This window comes from Naegleria gruberi, assembly GCF_000004985.1.
Source record: "Naegleria gruberi genomic scaffold NAEGRscaffold_19, whole genome shotgun sequence".
Lineage (NCBI taxonomy): Eukaryota > Heterolobosea > Eutetramitea > Acrasida > Naegleriidae > Naegleria > Naegleria gruberi.
In genome coordinates this window covers 203493-223025 of record NW_003163308.1, presented here as the reverse complement: position 1 = coordinate 223025, position 19533 = coordinate 203493, and the positions used below count along the sequence as shown (strand labels likewise).

Here is a 19533-nt window from a genome sequence, read left to right as displayed (position 1 = left end):
ACACATCACACCACAAAACGGAGTCGCCGTAAGTTACGGGAACGGAGTCTTTTTTTCACTTCCGAAAAAAAGATTTTAAAAAAAAATGAGTGATAAAAGCAACGAGAGAGCCTCACTCTTATCATCAACACAGCAACACCAACAACAACAAGAAGACAACAATGACAACAACGGAAGAGAAGATGGCGTAAATATTGATGTAGATTTTTCTGCTCAAGCCGCTAAAGAAATTTCTCACTATGAAACTGATCGTGCTGGAACACTCGGTAATTGGTCAGATTCTTGTTCCTTGCCATTCATATTGAGTATATTCTTGATATCAATTCCATTATTGTGGTTTATCTTGATTTTCCAAAATGTTTACATGAATCCTTTTAATTATAGTCCTGATTTTGAATGGGTTGGACCACACCGTTTCGTAAATAGTACCAGTGGTAATGGTAGCTTGCCAATTTCTGAGAGTTTTATTGAAACTAATGTTATGGATCATTTTCCAAAGTTGTTGAGCATGTATGGTATTGCTGGTGCTCAATTGGTTTTGGTTGATACTGCTTCTGATGATGATGATAATTACAGAGTTAGACCTTATGCTTTTGGTCAGAGAGATATTTATTTCACAACAGTGAACAGTTCTGTTACTAATCATACTCTCTTTCAAGGTTAGTTTTTATTGTTGCATTTTCATTAACAATATGATTGTTATTATATTATTGGTATTTGTGTTATCATCATTTGATGACAACCGTTTCGAAAATACTATTCGGAAATGTCAAATTTTCACATATGATGCAATCAATTGAAATTAATTGTAAATAGTTGGTGAAATTTCTGAAACTATTACTGGTTTTGGTATTATGAAACTTGTTCAAGATGGTAAAATTACATCTGTTCGTTCATCTGCCAATCTTTATCTTAAGAGAGGACTCCTTTTGAATTTGAAGGGTGGTCAAAGTAATGACACTACTATTATGAATCTTTTGACTCACACTTCTGGAGCTGTTGATATTAACCAATATGAATCATTCTATGGTCAACCAACCACTAGCCGTAACCGTGTTGTTTTCAATGATGTTTTCAACAGTATTCGTATTGACCCTTCAAAGACTGGTGTTTCTACATCTAGAGTTTCTAATGGTGCTGATATGGCAATTTTGCAAGCCATCATTGAAGATGTTACTGGCCACAATTTCACAAATTGGATTAACTTGAATGTTCTCAATCCTTTGGGTTTGTCACTTTCTACTTTTGACACTGATGATGTTGCTAATATTCGTACATTCAGTTCTTCCTATGGCAGTTATTTCTACGCTATTCCAGAATATTCCTATAGTGTTCAATCTGGTTTTGGATTGTACAGTTGTGGTATTGAAATGGCCAATCTTTTGATTGCTGGTTTGAATGCTGGTATTGAAGGTAATGCTGTTCTAGATGCTGAACATACTGAACAACTTTTCAATTATTATGAATATATTAAGGACAAGTTTACCACCTCAATGTCTCTTGGTTCAGAAATTGAAGTCTTATCTGATGGTTCCATGACTAATTTCCAATCTGGACACAATCTCGGATGGCATGCTCGTTATGCATTCAACAGACAACACAAGCAAGGTTTTGTCATTTTGGCCAATACTGAAACTGCTGCTCCTGTTTTGGATGTTTTCCACTGCTATTGGGAATATCAAATGACTGGTAATAGTCAAAATAATGCTTGTAGTAGAGTTAATGATAGAGCTATTGGTGGTTTGGTTATTACTATTGTTACTTGGTTGTTTGCTATTGTTTTGTTCATTCTTTGGTGTGTTATGACAGCATTTATTTGCCACTCTAAGGTTCCACTCACTTGTCAATTCCCATTCTTGACCTCTGGTTGGTTTGAAAGTGCTAGTAGTGCTTCAGTTTTGATTAGATTTGTTATTGTCGTTGTTACTTCAGTGATTTACACTGCCTTGATGGTATTCTTACACAGTGACATTTATGGCCTTATTGCTTACAATGTTCCTTACATTATCTTTGCTATCAAGTTTGCTCCATTCTACTTGCCATTCAGTTCTCTTGTTTTTGGATTCTATTGCATGACCTTTATTTGCATTGCTCTTTTTGTTTACCGAGTTGTTGATGAAGAAAAGAAGGAAAAGAACTATCAACGTATCAATTAAGAAATCAATTATTACAGGCTCATCAAGTCTCTGTAACATTAATATTAAATTATTTAAAAAATTCTAAAGTTCAATCATTCAAGATTTATTCAAAGCACTATATTTTGAACATTAAACTTGCTTTATAAATGCAGAGTAAAGTTCACAAAGCATGAAACATTGAACATTAAATTGTTCATCCCGTACCCCTTTCCCTTAATACGAAACTCTTTAAAAAAATGTCTCAATATAAAGAACAATCTCGCACACCATCCTCCCTTAATGATGACGAGCTGGATTTAGTTTTCCAATTTATAAATGTTTTAGATGTGAAAGTGCTTAATACTCTCACTCTGGTCAATAAGAGATTCTTCTCCCTTGCTTCTTCCGATAGATATTGGACAGAATTCGATAACAAATTAAATCTCCAACATTCCAATCCAAAATCTAAACGTACACAAATTGTCAAACACAAGAGGATGAATGAACATGTTGGTGATATTTGTAGGGTTAAAACATTCTACAATGGATTTGCTCTCTTACTTTTTGGTTTTCTGTTAAATATTGCTGCTTTTGGTATGGCAATACTATGGTATCTAATTGAAGATGTATGGAAAGCAGCTGATTGTCATCAATATTCCATTTCCAACTCTACAGAAATAATCTATAATACCATTCCATTTCCAAACACAACTTGCATTCCATGTGAAAAGGGTTTGGCCATGTGTGATTTTAAAAATTCATTCTATCCATGTTGTATCGAAATATCTAAATGTACCTACGATAAAATCCCAACAGATTCATTCAAATTGACTATTGAAGTAAGGACTGAAATAACCATGCACTCTGATGGCTACAAATTCATTCGACCAACTCAATACAAATGTGGAGGTGAGGATGGCCCATGTAACCCATTAGAATACGAACACAGACACTTTATCTGCTATTATGATAGAAATGGAATCCTCACAACACAAGTTGAGTGGACATTAGAACCAATTGGCTTAACATCTGCAATAGGTGGTGTTGGGATCTTTTTATGTATGTTTAGTGCCATACTGATGATAAAATCTCTCATTGGAGGATTATTTCTCTATTGTATTGTAGAGATAGGATTGGCAGAAGAGAATTTGAATGAAAATATTCTAATCTATAGTTCAAAAGATCTACTTGTCAGCAAGCTTCTCCTCTTCACTGGTTTACACCGTAGACAAAGGAAGAAGGATAGACTTTTTATAACTAATCAAGTTGATGTAGTGTAATGAATGGAAGAACAACTCAATGGTTGAATAAGGAAGAATTTAAATTCTCCAAATAATCAACAATTTCAATAAATTCTGGTCTTTGTGAGGCATCTTGAGCCCAGCACATTTCCATTATTTTCACATACTTTGCTAAATATTGAATAATCTTTTCCCTACTACCAACATTTTGAATTTGTTTCTTGGTGAAATTATGTTCAATCCAATCATTTGTTACATTTTCGAATGAAGTTCCAAACATTAATTTAGGTCTGTGTCCATTAATAATATTCATTAGCATTGAGAATGGATTTTCAACTTGTTCCAATTCATCAGAAAATGGAGACTTTTCAAATAAAAGTTCCCACATTACAATACTAAAGGAATAAACATCCAATTTGGTGGATTGGCCTTTATAGCCTTGGTTAGATAACAACTCCTTATTTTCAATATTAAAGTAAAGTGAAAATAATTGTGAAACTTACTAAAGAGTTAACACAATGTAACAGAGCATTATAGGATGACATGTTAACAAAACAGAAAAATATACAACAATAATAAACCAACTGAAATACTTACCTGGACCTATTTGTGACAAACATTAAGGGAAGCAAAAATTGATATTCAACATGATTCGGTAGATTTGATCACAATACAAGAATAACATAAAGAACTTACTGGTGTAAAATAATGTGCCCACATTAGAAGTCATTGTATGCGAATTGGAAACTACCTTACTCAATCCAAAATCACATACTTTAGCATTCATATTTGAATCTAACAGAATATTGGCAGATTTTAGGTCTCTATGAAAGATTTCTTTAAACCATTAACCTTTTTCAAGTAGTACTTACCTATGAATTATTTTGTGTGGTTTGATTGAATGTAGATAGGTCAATCCTTTAGCCACACTAATGAGAATCTTCAATTTCACATTAAACCTCAAAACATTTTTTCCCTGATTGGAATTATAAATTGCCTTCTCAACACTTCCATTGTTCATATACTCAACGACCATATATTTTGCATTGGTTGTTAGTGAAACTCCAAAACAGCTTACTATAAATGGATGTCTTAAAGAAGACATTAAAATAGCTTCTCTTTCGAATTCTTCATCATCACTAGTTTCATGTTTAAGTCTTTTGATTGCCACATCAGTCTTATGCCATAGCGCATGATAAACACTTCCAAATGTGCCTTCCCCAATTCGTTTTACAATTTCAATCTCAGCTATTGGAATAATATATTGTTGAGAAATATTCTTTGTTTTAGACATTTCTCTATTGTTGTTAATAGAATTGGAATAGTTATCATCATTGAAGAGGAGTGGTGATTCTTCATTTGTTTCGAAAATGAATTGCTTATCATTGAACTTTTTCTCAATCTCCTTCTCTGCTTTTTCTTGTTTTTGTAATTTCAATAATTTTTTAATTAAAATCAAAGATCCATAAGAAATTGATCCAATAATAATCAAAAGTGAAATGAATCCCAAAACAACTGAAGGAATTATAATTTCAATAGCAAGATATTCGCATCCAAAACCAGTGCTCTCTTTCAAAATATAACTGTAAGGACAGGGAAGGATTTCAATTTGAATTTCTCTAATAATATTTGCATTAACTGTAATAGTGATTGGTATGTTTCTAATATATGGTTTGTTGAGTTTTAATTGTAATCCTACTATCAAGTGAGCATTTCCAGAAATAGTGCTTTGAGATAACAAGCCATCTGATGGATGTTTTGGTTGGATTGTTAAATAATTAGAATCTGATAGAAATAGAGCACTCTGATTATTCTTATCCATTATATAAAGATTTAAATAGAGTAATTGTCCAGGATAGGCTTGAATACTATCTTCAATAATTATATCATTCATACTAAGTGCTAAGGTTTGTAATGGATAGGCAATAAGATTACCATAAGAAGCACCTATGTTATTTCTTCCTTCCAATCTGTTTGATACCACAGTGCTATCTGAATAGATGCAGCCTCCTGCATAGAATGCCAGATTCTCTCCACAATACACATTCTCAATTTCAAGGTGTGAACCTAAACAATACACTGCACCACCAATATCAGCACGGTTTTGAATATATGAGCAATTATTCACTACTACACTCGACATGGTAGCATATATGGAACCACCAAAAAGTGCTATATTGAAAGAAAATACCGAGTTTCTAATATCAACTATTCCACCATCTACATATAGACAAGATCCCAAATTATTGCCAATGTTATTCATAAAATAACAATTTTCAATTTCAATATTGTAGTAACTATGATTTTGGTCAATGAATTTCAATAAAGCATCACTCTTAATGGTATTGTTTTGAATAATATTATTGGTAAGGGAAATTTTAGTAAACACCACACTTTGTGGCTCAGTAAAGAGCAAAAATCCGCCATTATTCTGGGAATATAATGTATCTCGTATGGTTAGGGAAGTTACAATCTGTAAAGACATAAATCTATTGGCTTCTGAAAAATAATTATTAGTAAATGTGCAATTTTGAATTATCAAAGAGTTGATACTAATCATTTGATAAAATTGACAATCATTTCTTGTGCCATTCACCAAAACATTGTCCAATTGTAATGTATCAATCAACATAAATAGTGCCAAAGAGTTTGTAGTGATATTTGATAATAGAACTGTCCTTCCAAGTTTGAATTCAGATTTTGTATTCATGCTGGTCCAAGTACTATTAAAGATTGAAAATAGCTCAAACAGCTGCATATGCACACTGCCAGTTAAAAAGGAATTTTCAATCTTGACCATGGATTGAATATTTTCTGAATGTAAATTAAAGAAATTGAGCCTCGAGTTGCTGATTTGTATGTGTCTAATATTGTTTTGAATGATTATTTCATTAAATTTACAAAATTCAATCTCCAGCTGTCTAATATTAGTGTTGACATCTATCACTCCAGTACAATTCTCTATTTTCACATTATCAATTCCCTTGTTGAATTGCAGGGTAGAAAAATTATCAAATATTCCACCATTCATATAGAACAAGTCAATTACACTTTCCCTTGGTAATATTAATTCTGTAATAAACTTTCCAATCCAAAATAATTCAAATCTTGTACAATATTCGGTAAATTCGAAAGGTAATTCTGATGAAAATCTTGATAAATTGAAAGGACTCATAATCACCATTTTGAATGTGTCAATAATCAAAGGACGTTCACCATTAGCAATATGGTTGATATTGTCATTAGAACTCATCATTGATAATTCCTTCCTAGCTGCCTGTATGACTTGATCCAAAGTAGAACAGGGATGTTGTTCATCTCGACACGTTAAATTTCTATACTCTCTTCCCTGCTGCTGTTGATCAACATAATATATGGCTGTGTAGATGTTTGTTGGTTCCTCTGTGTTATACCGATGATGATGATGATGAAGGCATTCGGAGTCAGAAACAACAAATAATAACAAGAAGAAAAATAGAAGGAAAATGTATGAAGGAAGATGTTGATACATTTTTTGAAGGTAGTTAACGTTTAATTATCATAAAATTGTAATAGATATTAAAAATCTAAAACCTTCAGGACTATCTATCGATACAGAAATAAAAACACTATGTTGATATCATCAAGCTGCTTGTTTATTTTTTTTAAATTAAATGTAACGGCTAGATATTTAGCTTCTTTTTTGCTTGAGGACTTATTCAATCAAACAGAAACAATTACGTTATTAATAGTTTTTTATTCAATTTAAACGAATCTTTAAAAACATTTAGTATTTATCCTCTTCATCGCACAACAACAGCTTCATCAAGCTGCTATTTAATTTTCTGTTCAATAAAAAGTTGATTGAATAAATTTGAATAAAAAAATGAGAAGCCAACACAAACAACAAATTGTTCGCTCTACGTGGAATTGGCTGTTGACCAATCAGCAACAACAACAACATCAAATGATCAACAGTAGCAATACAACTAGTTTGGGTGGGAATAATTATCGTCATCATCACGTTGTTTTGGGTAACGGAATGTCCCAAAGGGCTTTAAAATTATTTATTCAACAAGAACTATTAAAAAGCAAATTAATGCAACAAAGGGTGATGAATTATCATACTTGTTCAATTCAAAATAACGAAGAAAAGAAGAAATCATATAAAAAAAGAAAGGGATCCGAGGATGATGAAGAAGTATTCTTCCGTACAAGAAAAACCTATATTGAATTCGAGTTAAAAGCTCCTATGAGTGCAAGAGAGTTGGCACAAAAATTAGATATATCTCCCCATGAAATTATTAAACATTTACCTAAAGGATATACTATGGAAGATGTGATATCTATTGATACAATTGAAAATATGTGTTTGGAACATTTAAAATCAATACCTATCCGAACAAAACCTAAAATTCTATCAGAATCAGATTTGAAATTATTGGCAAAACTTGAAGATAATTCACCACCATCAGCAAGTGAAATGAAAAAGTCTGAGAAGGAATATGCCAAGCTTTTTAAACCAAAGGCACCTGTTGTCACAATTATGGGTCACGTCGATCATGGTAAAACAACACTTCTCGATAAATTGAGAAATACTAATCTTGTTGATAAGGAATTCGGAGGTATTACACAACATATTGGTGCCTTCCAAGTCAAGTTAGAATCAGTTGCCAAACCAATCACATTTATCGATACACCTGGCCATGAGGCTTTTACTTCAATGAGATCTTGTGGAGCTCAAGTTACAGATATCATTGTACTTGTAGTTGCTGCTGATGATGGTGTAATGCCTCAAACTAGGGAAGTTATTAAACATGCAAGAGAAGCCAACGTTCCAATGATTGTTGCCATTAACAAGATTGATAAACCTAATGCTGATGTGGAAATGGTCGAAAGACACTTGATGAATGAAGGAATTGTTTCTGAAGAAAAGGGAGGAGATACTCAATTTATTCCAATTTCTGCTCTCAAAGGAAAAGGTCTCAAGGATCTTATTGAAGCAATTGGTTTGCAAGCTGAAATGTTGGAATTGAAGGCAATGGTTGACAATGTTCCAATGCAAGGTACAGTTATTGAATGTAAGGTGTTGCACGGATTTGGTATTTCAGCAACCTGTATTGTTCGTAGAGGTGCACTGAAGGTTGGTAAATGGGTAGTTTCTGGTCTTGCCTATGGTAAAGTTAAGAGTTTGAGAGATCCGAATTTGAAGGAAGTTAAGGTTGCAAATCCAGCCGATCCAGTGGAAATTGTTGGTTTTAACAGTATGCCAAAGGCTGGAGATAAAGTTATCGAGGTTGATTCTGAAGAAACAGCAAAGAGAATCGTTGAATATAGAATCGAGTGCATGTCTATTGAGGCTGAAGACAAGAAGGCAAAGAAGTTTGAAGAAAAAATGATTGAAATGGAAAAGAGAGCAAGTTTAACTGAAGGAGTTGAAGGTGAAAAGGCTCAAGAAGAAAAAGTTGAAGAGGAGAAGAAGTATATTTTACCAATTATTTTGAAGACTGATGTTGTTGGTACTATTGACGCTTTTTCTGAAATTATTTCATCCTTCCCAACTGAAATTGCTCAAATTCAAATTATCAAACAAACTGTTGGTCCAGTATCGACAGCTGATATTCAACTTGCAAAGGTTGTTGAAGGAACTCAAATTATTGCTATGAATGCTAAAGTTGCTCCAAATATTTCAATTGATGCCAAATCTAACAATATTAATATTGCTCAATTTAAGGTTATTTATCACTTGATTGATTATTTGAAATTGGAATTAACAAAATTAATTCCACCAGTGTACGAGGATGTAGTTATTGGAGAAGCTATCTGTAAAGAGCCATTCACATTCCAAGACAAATCTTCATCAGGAAAAAAGAGTCTTATCAATATTGCTGGTTGTGCTGTTACCAAAGGTTCAATTTTGGCAAAGGTTGAAAAGGGAGATTTTTACAGAGTTATTAGAGATGGTGCTACTAGTCTTGAAAAGACTGCAATCAATTCATTGTTCCACTTTAAGGACCAAGTTAAAGAAGTGAAGAAGGGTTCTGATTGTGGTATTTCATTGGATCACTACAAGGATATCCAATCTGGGGATGTTATTCAACTAATTTCAAAGAAGGAGAAGCTTATGACATTTGAGGAATTAGTTCAAGAATCTGAAAAGAGAAAGTTCAGATTCGCAAAAAAGAAATACTAAGTTTTGAGAGGCGTATTAAATATTAATAATTTTTTTTAAATAATCTCTGTAGATGCTAAAATATTTAGATATTTTATATTTTTACAAAATCAATACCCACTTTCCACTCTTGGACCATATTTTCCAAGATGGGTCCAACGACGATTTTTTCAACCAATAGAAACATTCAAAAACTTTTCATTCTATTGTTGTAAACTATTCCTCCAATTTCGACATCCATTGTCAGTGCCGATCGCAACTCCATCAACACTTTCTTAAACAAAGATTCGCAGAACGAATTGCTTTGCAATATAACACAAACAAAAAAAATGTCGTTCAAAGTTGATTATCCATTGTGGATTTCATTGTGGCTCGTGATCCAAATTGCTTTGCAAACTTGGGATGCTGCCTTTGTCATGTTGAGACCTAGATCTATGAAGGGTGGAGATTTCTTTGCTATTTTCGCTCCTTGTAAGTAGAACTTTGAAAAGTATTGTCATTATTGAATATTTGTTATCTTTCCGATCTGATGATGTTAATGAATAGATGATTTGTATATTCAAGTAGACAAATCGTATGGTGAATTGCAAAATGGCTTTGTTATTGCTCAGACCCTTGTTAACTTTTTGGAAATTTTATTGATTATTATTGGATTGTTGAGCAGAAAGTCATTCTGTGGATTTTCACTCATCTTGTTAGGTTCAATCATGAGTTGTTCCAAGACAATTTTATACTTTTTGGTTGATATCTGTGATGGATTTGAATTTACTGGACACAATGATTGGCCAACTTGGATTAGTTTGTACTTTATTCCATCATTTGTTTGGATCATCTTCCCTGCTTTGACTGTCATGTGGGGATATGGTGTTTTGACTAGACATGTTCATGGTAATACTGAAAAGAAACAAAACTAGGTTGTTGAATGCAAGATTGTAAAAATTGTGAATAAAGTATTTATTAAGAAGAAATTGAACTTGAAACTTTTTCAATAAGTTAATGTTCAGTTTATTTTATTTACATTTTGGATACTCGCTTCTAATTAGTCAACTGTGGTCATTTAATGTTTAACTTTTTTCGACTTACTTACTCCTTCATTATTATCCAAGACAGTAAATTTGAATTTACCATCAACACCTTGAATGACAATTTGTGAACCATCTCTGAGTTCTCCTTTGAGCATGAGTTTGCTGAGTTCTGTAACAATGTGCTTTTGAATAAATCTTGCAAGAGGACGAGCACCATAATTTGGATCAAATCCTTCAGAAATAACCAACTCACAAGCAGAATCTCTAATATCAATTGAGATGTCTCTTTCTTTCAATCTTTCTGTTAGAGATTCCATTTGTAATCTAACAACATTAACCAAGTGCTTGCTTGTGAGAGGTTCAAAGAAGAGAATGTCATCCAATCTATTCAAAAATTCAGGAGTAAAGTGTTGTCTTACTTCATTCATGACTTGCTTCTTCACAGTTTCCTTGTTATTATCATTCATAGTGAGGAAGTGCTTTGAACCAATATTAGAAGTCATAATGATAACAGTATTCTTGAAATCGACAGTTCTACCTTGACCATCAGTCAATCTACCATCATCCAATAATTGAAGGAGTACATTAAGAACTCTTGGATGGGCCTTTTCAATTTCATCAAATAATACAACTGTGTAAGGTTGTCTTCTGACTGGTTCAGTCAATTGATTATCATCAGAATAACCAACATAACCAGCTGGGCTACCAATCAAACGAGAAACACTGTGTTGTTCCATCAATTCAGACATATCAATTCTGACCATGTGCTTTTCGTCATCGAATAATTCATAGGCAATTGACTTGGCAAGATATGTCTTACCAACACCAGAGGAACCCAAGAATAAGAAGGAACCAATTGGTTTGTTTGGATTGCTCAAACCAGCCTTAGATCTAATGATTGATTCAGAGAGGGATTTAATGGCATCTTCTTGTCCAACAACTCTCTTCATCAATCTTTCTTCCAATTTCAATACCTTATCCTTTTCACTTTCATTCAATCTTTGAACTGGAATACCTGTCCATCTGGCAATAACTTCGTTGATTTGTTCTGGTGTGACAACGTCACTGGTCATATTTGCACTATTCACACCATTCTTTCTATCGTCTTCTTCCTTTTGTTCAATCTTCTTCTTGAGTGATTGGATTGATTCTTCAATTTCTGGAATTGCACCATATTTCAAATCACTGGCCAATGCCAAGTCATACCTAGCTTCAGCATCAACCATCTTGGCTTTCAATTTTTCAAGTTTTTGATTCTTTTCTCTCAATTCATTGACCAATGAAGTTTCAGCCTCATATTTAAGCTTGATTGGTTTGAGTTCTTCGTCAACCTTGGAAATCTCATTCTTGACTTGTTCCAATCTTTGCTTGGTCTTTTCATCACTATAATTCTTTTCCTTTTCGAGCGCAGTTGCTTCAACTTGTAATTGGAGTTTCTTACGTTCCAAAGTGTCAATAATTTCAGGTCTGGAATTCAATTGAACTCTAATGTTAGCGGATGCTTCATCAATCAAATCAATACTCTTATCTGGATTGTAACGACCTTGAATATATCTGGCACTCAATCTAGCAGCTTCAACGATTGCACTATCAAGAATTCTTACACCGTGGTGAGCTTCATATCTAGATTTAAGACCTCTCAAGATACTAATTGTTTCTTGAACATTAGGTTCTGCCAAGTAGACTGGTTGGAATCTTCTTTCCAAGGCGGCGTCTTTCTCAATATATTTACGATATTCAGTTGGAGTAGTTGCACCAATTAATCTCAATACACCTCTTGCAAGGAGTGGCTTAATCATATTGGAAGCATCCAAAGAGTTATCACCAGTAGAACCAGCTCCTGACAAGGTGTGAATTTCATCAATGAAGAGAATAACATCACCAGATTCTTCAACTTCCTTAAGGATACTCTTCAATCTTTCTTCAAATTCACCTCTGAATTTACTACCAGCAACCATACTACCCAAGTCAAGTGAATATAATTGAGTTTGGAGATTCTTTGGAACATCTCCTGTTGCAATTCTCATTGCCAAACCTTCTACCAAGGCAGATTTACCAACACCAGGCTCAGCAAGTAAGCAACAGTTATTCTTGGTTCTTCTTGAAAGAACTCTAATCATACGAGCAAGTTCTTTGTCTCTTCCAATTAATGGATCGTATTTTCCTTGTCTGGCCATATCTACCATGTTAACACCATATCTATTGAGAGCATCATAGCCAGTTTCTGCTTGTTTAGAATCAACCTTTTTACCACCTCTAATCAAAGCAAGAGTATCTTTCAACACTTGTTTAGTCAATTGATTATTAGTAGCTTTGAGAATTGCGTTTGAAACATCACTGTCATCCATCAAGGCAAGTAATACATGATCCACTGCAAGTAAATGATCATCCAATTGATCCTTAATCTTTTCAGCAGCTTGTAAAACTGAAACTAATCTTCTATTTGGTGCCAAATCTTCCACAGGTGGATCTTGCACTGAAATCTTTGTATTCATAGCATTCTTCAATTCATCTGCAATCTTATTACAATCAATTGTTTTTTGTGATGATGAAACCTTCTTACAAACTAAAAAACCCAAAGATTGTTTATCATCGGGATTAAAAATCACAGCAGCAACATGAAGAGGTGATATGAAAATATGTTTTCTATCCTTTGCCATCATGTAAGCATCGGAAATGGTTTGATTTGTCTTATCAGTAAATTTATCTGGATTCATTTTGTTATTGTTATTGTTTAGATTTGTATGTACACTCGGACTATATAGCGCAAATAATTATTAGCAGAGTAGCTAAGTTGTTATTGTCTTGTTTTTTTCTTGTTGGGAATTTTTTTGGTGCTTAATGGATTTGTGCTTTTTATTTGATTTGGTAATTTTTATTTTTGGGTTTCGGAAAACTATTTTTGGTTCGGAATTGGAAAGTCCCGATACTACATGAAATATTTAAGATTTGTTTATTCTTAGATCATTTAAAGTGAGATTATGGTGTGAAAAGGTTCAAAATTGATAATTCGGAAGTTTTTGAATTCGGAATTTGATAGTTTCCAACAAAATTGAAGGGTTTATTTAGCATTTATTTAAAATCAAGAGCTTTAGAACTACTTTGCATGAATTGCTCAATATATTTATTTATTTTTATAATTCATTTTATTATAATCCATAGAATTGTTTAGCTTCTGAAATAAGTCTATCCCTATGTTTGGGATGAGCAACTCTTATCAATTCTCTTGCACGTTGTCTCATATTCTTTCCATAAAGCTCAGCAATACCATACTCTGTACAGACGTAGTGAATGTGACTTCTTGTGGTGACCACTCCAGCACCATTTTGAAGCATTCCAACAATTTTGGAATCTCCCTTACGAGTACAACTTGGAATGGCAATGATTGGTTTACCACCTTCTGATTTTGCAGATGAAGACATGAAATCTAATTGACCTCCTACTCCACTATAAATTTTTGTACCAATAGAGTCTGCACATACTTGACCTGTCAAGTCAATTTCAATTGCACTATTGATGGCTATCATGTTATTATTCATTTTAATTACTGCACCATCTGTAAGTTTGATTTTCACAAGTTTGTAAATGTTCAATTTTCACTCAACTTACCATTCACAAAGTCTGAAGTTCTGAATAAAAATTCTGGATTGTCATCAACGAAATCGAACATTTCCTTAGAACCCAACACGAATGAGCAAACAGATAATCCTGGATGAACATTCTTGTACTTGTTAGTAATGACACCTCTATTGAACAATTCCAATACACCATCTGACATTGTCTCAGTATGAATTCCCAAATCTGTATGATTAATTAGTGACGAACAGATTGCATTTGGGATTTCTCCAATTCCCATCTGAATACAGGCCCTGTTTGGAATCAATTCAGCTACATATTCTCCAATCCTTCTATGAATTTCATCTACATGGGCTATTTCAGGATCTGTTTGCGTAATGACACCACCTCTATGATTCAATACATTGAAACTGTCTGAAATTGCAGCATTTTCTTGATCCTTATTGAGTTTAATTTGAGAAACAATAGGTAAACAGACCTCCTCAGAAAACTCAACAAAACAATCAACATTATTCACATGAATAAAACCATCTCCGTGAGTTCTTGGCATGTTGGGATTGATTTGGGCAATGACTCTCTTTGCACACTGAACAGCAGCTGCAGAGATGTCAACTGAAACTCCTAGGGAGCAAAATCCATGCCTGTCTGGTGGAGAAACTGAAATTAGAGCAACATCAATTGGGAATTTCCCGCTTTTGAACAATAATGGTGCTTCACTCAAGAAGATTGGCAAATAGTCAATTGGTGAATTAGTGTCAATTACTTGTCTATCGGATTCGTAGAGCGCCTTTCGTTCGTGAGGACCAAAAAACATTGAATTCGTATGAAAATATGCCGAATTCTCTTTCAACAAATGAGGAGGTTGTTCGTTGTGATAATAGCTAATGTGCAACCCAACCAATTGCACCTTTTCATGATGACTTTTGGCAGTTTCACTTGACTTTTGGAATTAGACAATCAAAGTTTTTAATCAAATGCTTTGGAGTAGCACATCCAGTATGAAGGAAAACAACATCTCCCATTTTAATATGACTCTTCAAGGCTTCTTCTGCTGTGAGAATTTTGTGTTCGAATGAAATGTTTTGTTTACCAGTGTGTTGAGCATTCATTAACAAGTTTCGTACTTGTTCTTTTGAAGCATTGAATAGGCCATTTGAAGATTTTCTTGATGCTTTACTTCCAACCAAAATTTCAGCTCTTGGTTTGCATAGATGACTTGCTATTTTTTTCATTTTACTGTTTTTTAAAAATTCCTAAAATAGAAATCAACCATTTTTAGATTAATTTCAACTCATTCAATTTTAACAGAAATAAACATTACAATACTTGTTTGGTGTGGTTATCAATTTCATTTCCAAGATAGATCATTGTAAAGTGTTTAAAAAAATGTCACAATTAGAGGATCTTCCTGATGAGCTGCTCATGCAAATATTAAAATTTCTCATTGGAGAAAAGTTCGAAAAACATCATCATGCTCTCCAAGCGATCGATAATGCAAAATTTGAAAATAAAGAATTGTCAGGATGCTACACTACTTGGAACAGATGGGAACGAGCCAGATCGGATATTGATTATTTTGATTTAGCAAATTTAATTATACCTTTATGTGGTGTGAATAGACACATGAGAGAATTGATTAGAAAGAGTGAGAGTTTTATAATGTTTTGGAGAAGATATTTTGACCGATCTTTGGATATGATGAAGTTTTTGGCAAATGCTCCGAAAAGAATTAATGTTCCAAGCGTTGATGATTATTCCTTGATGGGAATTTCGTGTATGGAGTTGAGTGTTGGGAAGGACTTTTCCAATATGCAAGCTTATTCAAAGGTAAAAAAGAGAGTGGAATATTTCTATTCAACTGAGGTTGCTTTAATTGAGATATTTTGTGAATTGTTTCATGATACATTCGGAAGTAATGTTGCTGTTGAAATTCAAAGTCTAACAATTGGCAATTCCAATTTGGAAAAATTGAATGAAGTTCTTAAAGTTATTGAGGAGAGATTTCCTAACATTTCCAAGCTTGCAGTGCTGGAATCACACACCAATACGAAGAATCAAAATGTACCTCAATTTGAAATTTCTGATGAACTTAAATTGGATCACTTGGAGATTTTTACGTGTTCCATTCTCGATATTCAAACAGCTTTGCCTCAGAGATTTAAAAATCAGTTAAAAGAAGTTATGTTATACGAATCACTCAGTGATATGCATTCATTCGAGAATTTAGAATCTGTTGGGGTTTATAGGTTTGGTGGTCTATCTACTTATTCTAAAAATTGGACAAGAAAATTTGATTCCTCAATTGAGCTAGTTCACGACAAGGTATCTATTCTAAGTGCAATATCAGTTAAGGACCAAGCTTTAATGTACGCTTTTTCAAAACATTACTTTTCAAATCTGAAAGAACTGTACCTTACCTACTATCAAGCAAATATTTTGTTGGATTCAAATTTTATACTACCTCACTTGGAAATATTTTGTTCAGATGGACTTACTACATTTGATGGTGTAGAGTTGCCGAAATTATGGAGACTTGGATGTTATCAAAGAAGGTCAACTGTTGTTATCACAGAAAGACAGAAAAAGCTACTAAGCTTGCGAGATGTATCATGCCACATTGATAACAGTGATTTCTTAAATACTCCAAACCTAGAAAAGTTAGCTGTTTCCTCTTATTCACCAATTACCTTGACAGGATTGACCAAGTTAAAAGCTATCCATAGTACTTCTTGCCCATCTTTTGTAATAGATAATTGTGCTTCATTGGAATATGTAAATACAGAGAGGGGTGCAACCAGTCTAAAGATTATGAATCAAAAAAGAATTGATCATATCTCACATGGACTCTACTCTGATGTGGCAAGTCCAAGTTTGGACTTGGATTGTGAAAGTTGTGGTACTATTTACGTTAATGTGGGCACACAAGTCAACCAGTTTAATGTGAAACACGTGTCAAGATTGGTAATTTATGAGGATGTTCTTATTGCAAAATCGTTTGTGGGTAAGGTTGGAAATACTACAGTAGATGAATTGGAATTTAATTTATGGGTAGGAAATGAAACGGAAATGATCCAACCAATTACAAGCCTCATTCAAGAGTTTAAACAAGTTGGAAGAGTTGTTATTGTAAGATCTAACTACCAGGATCTTTTTTATTATACCACAGCAATATTCGAGAATACAGAGACAAACAAAATTGCAGACTTTCTAAACACTTCCTTAGTGAATGAGAATACTATTTATACGAGTGAACTCACACGATCACAAAAGGTTGAAATTCATTTAGAGAAGAAACTTATAATGCTATCAAAATGTGAAAAGCTGGAAAATTTGCAAGCTAAAGGCGGTATCATTTCCATAGACCTCAACCCATTGAAGAATCTAAGAAAACTGTATTTGACAAAGGTCTCACTTTTCAGCCATTCATTCCTCACTGAAAATATGAATAGCATTAGTGAAATTATTAGCAATCTAAACAATCTACCAGATGATAACATTGAATGTCTTAATTTGGCCATGCTACCACATATTCAAAAGATTAGAATTTCCCAATGTCAAAGCACAAAATATTAGCCTTTCACACCTCAAACAACTAAATCTCTTTGCAAATGACAGATTACAACTCAAAGTGACCAATTTACAATTACCCAACCTACAATCACTCATCATTTACAACAATCCAAACATTGAACGAGATTCAACTTTTGATATTACCACACAAAAGTCTCTAATTTTCAAATTATTGCAACCAATCCCAATGCAAACCATTGAAACTATATTGAACCAGCAATAATAATGAATCTTTTCAAGTTAATCTTCTCCAATAAAAACTGGAAGTATGAACAGCAAAAATTGTAAACCAAGCAAAGTTCTTCTTCAAATTCTATTTTAAATTTAATTTAAAAAAATAAGTCAAGATGGGAAACGCACAATCAGCCGGAAAGAAAGTCTTTGAAAATAGATCACAAGCCATTGCTGCTTGTTTTACCAATGCGGAACGAGGTGTATCAGTGATCCAATCGAATGAATATACAAGTTTTTCTTTATCTAAATTTTCAGTCTTGGATGAGACTGAAAAGATTCTCTCCGAAAGACAATTGGTTCAAGACAAGTTGAGAAATAAGACTTTGGATGCACATGAAGATAGAGCACTCGGAGCATTCATTGGAAATGCTATTGGTGATAGTTTGGGAGCTCCTTTGGAATTTTCAGCAGTTAGATATGGATCAGATGAATTGAAAGGTTTGGATCATGCTGAAATTTGGCAAAAAGAGCAATATAATAGATTTGATCTCAAGCCTGGTCAATGGACAGACGATTTTTCAATGGTATGTTTTAATAGTATTCAAGTTTGAAATTGACATTTTTCAAAAGGGGTTGTGCTTGGCTGATAGTTTGTTGGTTTGTCAAAAGTTTGATCCTATTGATTTAAGATTGAGATTTGTGGTAGGTTTAGAATAATTTATTATTTTCTAATAGGTGGTATAATTTATGACAATATAGAATTGGTGGTATCTTGGATATTGTAACGCTTTTGGATTTGCAAAGGATGGATCTCAAAGATCATCAGTTGGTCTTGGTGGTAATATTTCTGGATCTTTTACTGAATTTTTGGGAGATAGCTCTATTGCTTTTACTGAATCTGGTGATAAATTTACATCAGGAAATGGTAGTGTCATGAGACATGCTGCCGTACCAGTTTTTTATCATGATGATATCAAGACAGCCATGGAAATTGCCTACAAACAAAGTAAGACAACTCACCAAGGAGATGAAGCTGCCGACTTGTGTAGATTATTAGCTCATATTATTGTAAAGGCCATCAATAATGCAGATGGTAAGAAGGATGTTATTGAAGATTTGAGTGATTTCACCACCGATTTGTACAGTGTCAAGTGTTTATCTGAAAGTAAGGCTGAAGACTCACATGAATCCAATCAACATCTCAGTGTTGAAGATAGAGATTGGAATTGGAAGAATCCAAACTTCAAGTTCTGTGCAAAGAGAGCTAAACAACAACCTGGATATGTTGGATCATATGCAATGGATGCTGTTGCTATGGCACTTCACTGTGTTCACTCTACAAATTCATTCACAGAGGCTGTTCTCAAATCAGCCAACATGAGAGGCGATTCTGATTCATACACTGCAGTAACTGCTTCAATTGCAGGTGCTATTTATGGTGCATCATCTATTCCAATTGAATGGATTGATATTCTTCAACAATGGGACAGAAATGGTGATATTGCTTTGAAAGCATACAAGTTATTCCACAAACAATTAAACTTGGAATAAATCATTGATGAATGTATTTATTTAAATTCTATCAACATATTGAAGCAAGTCAATTGCCAAACACTGGTCTTGATTTTCACCAACTTCACAAGAAATATCTTGTTTCAGCAATTTCCAATTTGAAAAAA

At 33.6% G+C, this 19533-nt stretch overlaps 9 protein-coding genes across 9 annotated transcripts; 6 read left to right on the top strand and 3 right to left on the bottom strand.

Annotated features, from left to right (window-relative positions):
• Nucleotides 1-85: 85 nt before the first annotated feature.
• Nucleotides 86-2221, top strand: NAEGRDRAFT_79453 (beta-lactamase; the record flags this gene model as incomplete). The annotated part of the gene is made up of 2 exons (XM_002678153.1): nucleotides 86-659; nucleotides 817-2221. 2 exons carry the CDS (start codon nucleotides 86-88, stop codon nucleotides 2154-2156), a joined length of 1914 nt encoding a protein of 637 aa, XP_002678199.1. The 3' UTR covers nucleotides 2157-2221.
• A 153-nt stretch (nucleotides 2222-2374) lies between these two features.
• Nucleotides 2375-3397, top strand: NAEGRDRAFT_66640 (uncharacterized protein; the record flags this gene model as incomplete). The annotated part of the gene is made up of 1 exon (XM_002678152.1): nucleotides 2375-3397. One exon carries the CDS (start codon nucleotides 2375-2377, stop codon nucleotides 3395-3397), a length of 1023 nt encoding a protein of 340 aa, XP_002678198.1.
• Nucleotides 3398-4067: 670 nt separating this feature from the next.
• NAEGRDRAFT_3465 (uncharacterized protein) lies at nucleotides 4068-4589 on the bottom strand (the record flags this gene model as incomplete). The annotated part of the gene is made up of 2 exons (XM_002678036.1): nucleotides 4068-4182; nucleotides 4231-4589. Coding segments are annotated over 2 exons (474 nt in total), but the record flags the coding sequence as incomplete, so codon positions are not given.
• A 2645-nt stretch (nucleotides 4590-7234) lies between these two features.
• Nucleotides 7235-9567, top strand: NAEGRDRAFT_36388 (translation initiation factor IF-2). The gene is made up of 2 exons (XM_002678151.1): nucleotides 7235-8663; nucleotides 8697-9567. Exons 1-2 carry the CDS (start codon nucleotides 7305-7307, stop codon nucleotides 9528-9530), a joined length of 2193 nt encoding a protein of 730 aa, XP_002678197.1. The 5' UTR covers nucleotides 7235-7304; the 3' UTR covers nucleotides 9531-9567.
• Nucleotides 9568-9838: 271 nt separating this feature from the next.
• On the top strand, nucleotides 9839-10423 carry NAEGRDRAFT_66637 (uncharacterized protein; the record flags this gene model as incomplete). The annotated part of the gene is made up of 2 exons (XM_002678150.1): nucleotides 9839-9980; nucleotides 10056-10423. 2 exons carry the CDS (start codon nucleotides 9839-9841, stop codon nucleotides 10421-10423), a joined length of 510 nt encoding a protein of 169 aa, XP_002678196.1.
• Nucleotides 10424-10495: 72 nt separating this feature from the next.
• NAEGRDRAFT_36384 (heat shock protein 101) lies at nucleotides 10496-13251 on the bottom strand (the record flags this gene model as incomplete). Its single annotated transcript, XM_002678035.1, has 2 exons — nucleotides 10496-10544; nucleotides 10597-13251. 2 exons carry the CDS (start codon nucleotides 13249-13251, stop codon nucleotides 10524-10526), a joined length of 2676 nt encoding a protein of 891 aa, XP_002678081.1. The 3' UTR covers nucleotides 10496-10523.
• Nucleotides 13252-13683: 432 nt separating this feature from the next.
• Nucleotides 13684-14924, bottom strand: NAEGRDRAFT_32934 (uncharacterized protein; the record flags this gene model as incomplete). Its single annotated transcript, XM_002678034.1, has 3 exons — nucleotides 13684-14090; nucleotides 14144-14497; nucleotides 14612-14924. The coding sequence occupies 3 exons, from the start codon at nucleotides 14922-14924 to the stop codon at nucleotides 13684-13686; spliced, it is 1074 nt and encodes a 357-aa protein (XP_002678080.1).
• Nucleotides 14925-15496: 572 nt separating this feature from the next.
• NAEGRDRAFT_57806 (uncharacterized protein) lies at nucleotides 15497-17985 on the top strand (the record flags this gene model as incomplete). Its single annotated transcript, XM_002678149.1, has 1 exon — nucleotides 15497-17985. One exon carries the CDS (start codon nucleotides 15497-15499, stop codon nucleotides 17681-17683), a length of 2187 nt encoding a protein of 728 aa, XP_002678195.1. The 3' UTR covers nucleotides 17684-17985.
• Nucleotides 17986-18027: 42 nt separating this feature from the next.
• Nucleotides 18028-19405, top strand: NAEGRDRAFT_66633 (uncharacterized protein; the record flags this gene model as incomplete). Its single annotated transcript, XM_002678148.1, has 3 exons — nucleotides 18028-18438; nucleotides 18485-18556; nucleotides 18614-19405. The coding sequence occupies 3 exons, from the start codon at nucleotides 18028-18030 to the stop codon at nucleotides 19403-19405; spliced, it is 1275 nt and encodes a 424-aa protein (XP_002678194.1).
• Nucleotides 19406-19533: the final 128 nt, after the last annotated feature.